At 32.4% G+C, this 6,542-nt stretch overlaps 1 protein-coding gene across 2 annotated transcripts in view; it reads left to right on the top strand.

Moving 5' to 3' along the window:
* LOC106871068 (discoidin domain-containing receptor 2) overlaps positions 1-6,542 on the top strand; it is a 180,817-nt gene that overhangs the window by 148,804 nt on the left and 25,471 nt on the right. Inside the window, exon 8 of one of the 2 annotated variants that reach the window (XM_052972844.1) lies at positions 259-687. In XM_052972844.1, the coding sequence (XP_052828804.1) occupies positions 259-687 (429 nt within the window). The remainder of the gene's footprint in view (positions 1-258; positions 688-6,542) is intronic. The other variant, XM_052972854.1, reaches the window with a different exon arrangement.

Genomic DNA, 6,542 nt, shown 5'->3' on the forward strand with positions numbered 1-6,542 from the left:
TTATTTAGGAAATGTCTGCTATGTTCACGACTCTAGTCTCTGGATCTCCTTCACTGGATTAGATCTGTTTGAGAACTGTCTTTATGGAACTTGTTCCAATCATCCCTTCTTGACGAATTGAATCAAGCAAAGAGGCTTTAGTTTGGGACTTTTCTTAAAAGACCAAATCTTTAAAAAAAAAAAATGAATTGTTGTTTATATTTTTTTAAAGTCATTTACTTATCTATATTTTTTTCTTGTGCATGTTTTTCCTTCTAGAACATTCTCGCAATGATCGTCAACATAAACCTCCAAAGGCCATGGACGATAGCTATGTTGGAATTATAATTGGTGCTCTCGCTGCCCTCATAATTATTCTGTTCATTGTGGCTGTAATAATTGTGGTGCGGCATCGGCGATCCAAACATAACAACAACCAGCCTTGTCAGAAACCAGTCGTCCTTGGCGATAGGCATGTGACTATAAACCTTAGCGACCTCAGAGGTGGTTGCACCAATGGTAAGCTTTCCCATGGTAACATGTACAACAGTGTAGCAACAGATGATATGGACTCTGATCGAGAAATGTGTGCTGGCAGTGCAGATAAACTGTGTTCCAAAGGAAGTGGCAGCGGAAATTACCTGGAACCTAAAGATAGCATTCAGGGGAGGAAACTACCTGATTTGCCTCCCACCCCTGATTCTTCAGGCAAGTATTTGGAAACCTCCTCCACTCCTACTTCCTGCTACTTATTTTGGGGTCTCTTAAACTTAAGTAGGTATAACATTTTATTATTAAAAGCATCAGGGAGCAAATAATCAATAAAGATTTCCAGTTTTTCAAATAAAAGCAAGCAAAAATTGAATTTAAAGATGAGATGATAGGCAATTATTAGAAAAGGAAAATCGAGGATCTTGTTTTGAAAAAGCCATTAAGATATTAGTTTTCATTTCTGAAATAATAATTTTGAGAATTTTCCTTTAGGAATTAATTTAAACAAATAAACTAAACTTAGATAAATTAGGCTCGTATTCTTAGAGAACTCTGTGGAATCTGGATTAATATTTACCTTATTTTGTTGAAATACTATTTTTTAGTATTTTTAAGAAGCTATAATTACTTAAGTTAAAAGCTTATTGCTGTTCTAATTTAATAATTCTCAGAGCATCAAATCTACTTAGAACCCTACTATTTGATTTCCAGCAAGGATTTGAATATTCTGTTTATTACTACTCAACACTTCGTGAATTGGTTCTCATTTTGCCTCAATTTATAGGCTTAGATCAAGGATTTAGGATTTTTAGACACACACACACACCCTTAAACATGTGCGTGCACATTCACACACAGTTTGAAATCAGCTTTCTCAAATAGATAATATTTGTAAATTCAAGAGACTTTTCTGATAAAATACCTTCCCTTTCAATTGGATTTACTAAACTAGATGCTAATCCTATTGGAATGAATATATAAAAGAAACGAGAATCTCCTAATCTCCAAGCCTTATTATTTTCTCTGTGTAAAGATTAGTGAAAATAAATAAAATAAAATAAAAGTAGATAATGATTCATTGTGAAACTGGTGACATTTCATTTGCTTATTGACTTTTATTGGTCAGAAGATAATCAATCAATTATATATATATATGTATGTGTGTGTGTGTGTGTGCGCATAATCATTTTATGTCCATTTTTCCATGCCAGCAGGAGTTTAATAGACTGTCTTGGTTCAAGTCATCTTGCACATATAACAGTCAACCGGTCAGGTTTGGTATTGTGTCTTATGGTGTGAACTGAGTGTTTCACAGTACCACTGGCACTTGAGAAGTTGTCCTATGTCAAGAGGATTATAGAGTCTTCTCTACCTTATATCAGTGCTTATGCAAAGTTACTGCCCTCCTTGACAGGTAGCCACATCTTGCTCATACGTCCCATTTTGGCACGTCCTCTACAGCTGAAGGCCCTTCCTGTCATTAGCCACTTAACACAGACTATTTGGTGCATTTTGTGGTGACACTAGCTCTTGAGAGCTTATTCTATGTGAGGACTAAAATGTTCTCCCTTTTCTGTATCAGAGCTTACCTAGATTTAAGGTACCAGTGATAGTGTGAAACACTCAGTTCACACCATAAGACACAATACCAAAGCTGACTGGTTGACTATTGTATGTGCAAGATGACTTGAACCAAGACAGCCTATTAAACTCCTGCTGACATGCTATCTTAGAGGGGTGACTATCCAAAGATTGGGAACATGAGACTTAGAGTAATGGCAATGAAGTTTTTAGGGGTTATAATAAATGAAGTAAAACTCTTATACCTAGAGTACTCTTTTTCTCCTCTTTCTTGTTTGTACAGTTCTGTGTTCTGTAACACAGTAAACATATAGCTAGATTTAATTGTAAGGATAATTTAAAAGAATATCTGAACATTAATATCATAGGTTTATGACTGTAATGTCTTTATTTTTGTTTGGTGAATTTCACTTTATCACCATTTGACCATGATCGTTACCTGCATCGCCTTACTGGCACATGAAAAATCATTTGAGCAAGGTTGTTGCCAATGCCACTGGACTGGCTCCTGTGCAGGTGGCATGTAAAAAGCACCACTTGAGCATGGCCGTAGCCAGTACTGCCTGACTGGTCCTCATGCCGGTGGCTTGTAAAAGCACCCACTACACTCTCGGAGTGGTTGGCGTTATGAAGGGCATCCAGCTGTAGAAACTCTGCCAGATCATATTGGAGCCTGGTGCAGCCTTCTGGTTCACCAATCCTCAGTCAAATCGTCCAACCCATGCTAGCATGCAAAGTGGACGTTAAATGATGATGATGATTAAAGAGTTTACCTGACAAGAAAATCCAGGCAATTCTGAGTTCTAAATTTTAAGCTATTATTGCTAGAAAAATTGTAAAGCTTACAAAAAAAAAAAAATTACATTGAACTTAAAACAATTTGCAATTTAACTATACAGATATGAATTGCTTAGCAAATTTTTTCCATTTAAAATAATACATTCAGTATGCTACTATGCAACAACAGTATTCATGGACAAAATTTTGCTGGTTGATCTTTTTTTTTTTATTCTGAATATTCACCTGCTTTTCTGAATATATTCTGATATTCAAGCAGTTGGTTGTCCATCACTCTATCCTCTTATTTCATTCATGCTTTCATTGGTGTATCTAAATATCAAGCAGCCATGTATTAGTTCTAAACAGTTTGCTGTTAATATTAGTGAAGAAATTTATCCCAATGATATTGTATTTTTTAAGATAATATTTTGATATTTTAATGACAGAGCTTTCAAATTATGTTTTTATCTACTGAGTGTAGTGTTCTAAAATTGAATTAATTTTATCATTGTTGTATGGATTCAAATGACTTAAAGTTCCTCAATCATTTGCTGGCATTTAATGAACTACTCAAGTCTGTAATTAAATTGTTATTTAAGTGAAATATTGAGAATTCAGACTTGATTTGAAAGCATTTGCTTTAATTTGAACTGCTCTCAATAGTTTAAAAAGAAAACTTAGCTGCTTCTATTTTGTTTTCCTGCCCCTTCTCACTTTATTGCATTGCACCAAATGTTGTCATGTTGCAGTTGAAATGAAGTGCTGACTCATTCAAATGCATTTCCTTGGATTATGTAAGAGTAAAATATCAGTGTTTCAAATGGTGGTTAATGTTTGTATGCTTTTATTATTGCTGTTTGAAACATTACCCTCATCGGTGTCTGTAATATCACACAGCATGTCTCAGATTTAACATGCTGTGACTGAACCAATGAACACTTCATTGTTTTCATGGTGTTACATTGATGGAAGAAAACATTTTAAAGGCCAGGAAATGCAAACATAAATAATACAGTTAGTTACAACTCATTGGGGATGTAAAATGTAATGTGCAATTTTGTTGACCTTTTTCAAATCATACTGCATGAACGACCTGATAAATTGGTTGCTATGAGAAACAAATTAACAATTTTTAAAATAAAATATAATGGAATTGAAATTTATTATTTTTATAAGCTTTCTATGTCTGTTCAGTATTTCATAATTGAACAAAGACTAATTACATTTTAAGTTCTTTTTGTCAAGAATAACAACATGTCTTTGAAACATGCTTAATAGCTGTTTAAAAAATGGTCTTTCATATAATTATTTTAGTCGCCAAGCATATATTTTATTACTTTAAATTTGAGAAATTAATATATATCAAATAGTAATGTTAATAATAAATATTAACTAGTTGCAATTTCAAAATGAAGCTATAAAATATGCATTTTCTAACACATACACTCTCTTTCACTCACTCATATTTTAAGGGTATGTGTGTGTACACATATATATATATATATATATCTAAAATAAACAATGGAAAATGGAATGAACAACATTATTTAAAATTACTACAATTGTTTCGACACATTTTTACACTCATATTACAGTGGTGTGATGTTGTGTAACCATTATCATCCTTCCAAAGTATAAAATGCAACTCCTCTAGTGATTGTTTAAATGAGACTTTCGTTAGATCTTGCTGATATTTCACTTAGTGTGAGAATGCATACCCAAAGCTGTGTGTTATTTTCAGCAGTTTACAGACAAAACTAAACTCATAGATATACTGACAGACAAAATGCAATTATAATCAAAATGCAAAATAAAGAAATAGGCAAAAAATGGTGGGGTCAGGCTGGCTATAAAATACAATTCTATCATGATGGTCAGATTATCATCATCACCATCGTTTAACTTTTGCTTTCCATGCTGGCATGGGTTGGACGATTTGACTGAAGACTGATGAACCAGATGGCTGCACCAGGCTCCAATCTGATCTGGCAGAGTTTCTACAGCTGGATGCCCTTCCTAACGCCAACCACTCCGAGAATGTAGTAGGTGCTTTTACGTGCCACCGACACGGGGGCCAGTCACATGGTACTGGCAACGGCCATGCTCAAAATGGTGTTTCTTACGTGCCACCTGCACAGGAGCTAGTCCAGCAGCACTGGCAATGACCTTGCTCGAATGATTTTCTAACATGCCACTGGCACAAGTGCCAGTAAGGCAACGCTGGCACACTTAAATGGTGCATAAATCACGCTAAAGAAAATGCAAAACAGAATCAAGAATTAATTTCAGCTCTGAGAGAATAAAGTGATAAAGACTGACCATTCCTGTGCTTATCAACCGTTTCTTTGTTTAAACAATAACCTGAGGAGGTGAATTTTACACCTTGGATGGATGATAATGGTTACACATCTTACCAATCTACTACAAGTGTAAAAATGTGTAGAAACAATTGTATTGATTTTGAATGTAGAATATTGTTCATTCCATTTTCTATCATTTATCTATTTATATAAACTTTATGGTATTCCCCTGATGTATAATCCATAACAAGAGTATTTCCACTGTATGATGATGTCAGATAGCCAATAACTGTGGACAAGCTTTACATAACATACTACAAGATTTTTACTCAAATCTTATTTAACTTATATACATATATGTATAGATACATTTACAAAAAAAACACACTCATCCATAGATATGTACATGAAAATGTATATATATATATATATATATATATATATATATATATATAAATAAATATAAACAAAAATAATTGAAAAAATTATGGTAGACTAAGGAAAACAAAATAAATTTGACCAAATATGTTACAACTGTATAATTCTGTTAGTTATTGTTACGTTCTAGAGAAATGATGATTACACAGAGTTTCTTTATCTTTAGGTAAAAGCCACATTTTCTCCCTTTCAGATAAAAACATTTTATTACTATAATTCACTTATCATTTTTTTTTTTTTTTTTTCATCATCATTATCCTCATTTTAACATTTTGTGTATGGCAATTACAAATAGAAAATCATAAAGATGAATATTTTAAAGTCATATAATGTGAAGAAGTAGAATTTAATCATTAAATATCAATTCTACATCACTAACATCTATAAATAGTAATAGTCATCTTTCTAATGATGTATACATTACTTTAGAGTGGGACTTTCTAAAGAATTTAAAACAATTTTTCAAAAAGAACCTCACATTCATCTTTCCCTTTCTGTTTCATTTTTTTTTTCTCATACATGTTGTCAATTGCATAGATCATCTGTTGCCTGTCAATCTGTCACTGTCTACATATCTGCCTGTTGTTGTTGTTCTTTCATATATATGTGTGTGTGGTCTACAAATACACATATATGCATACATGTATATACATGTGCGTGTGTGTGTGTGTGTATATATATATATATATATATATATATAAAAACACAAATGCATGTATATATATGTGTATAATATATACACACACATGTGTATATATATATGTACATATACATACATATGTGTGTGTGTATATGTATATATTTATGTATGTAGAAATATATATATATATATATATATATATATGCATGTGTATGTGTATATATATATATGCATATATGTAATTCATTGGATGTTACCATCCCTTAATGAGGTTTATTTAACCTCAAATTGAATATATATATATATATATATATATATATATATATATATAT

The sequence above is a fragment of the Octopus bimaculoides genome, chromosome 1 (genome assembly GCF_001194135.2).
Source record: "Octopus bimaculoides isolate UCB-OBI-ISO-001 chromosome 1, ASM119413v2, whole genome shotgun sequence".
Classification (NCBI taxonomy): domain Eukaryota; kingdom Metazoa; phylum Mollusca; class Cephalopoda; order Octopoda; family Octopodidae; genus Octopus; species Octopus bimaculoides.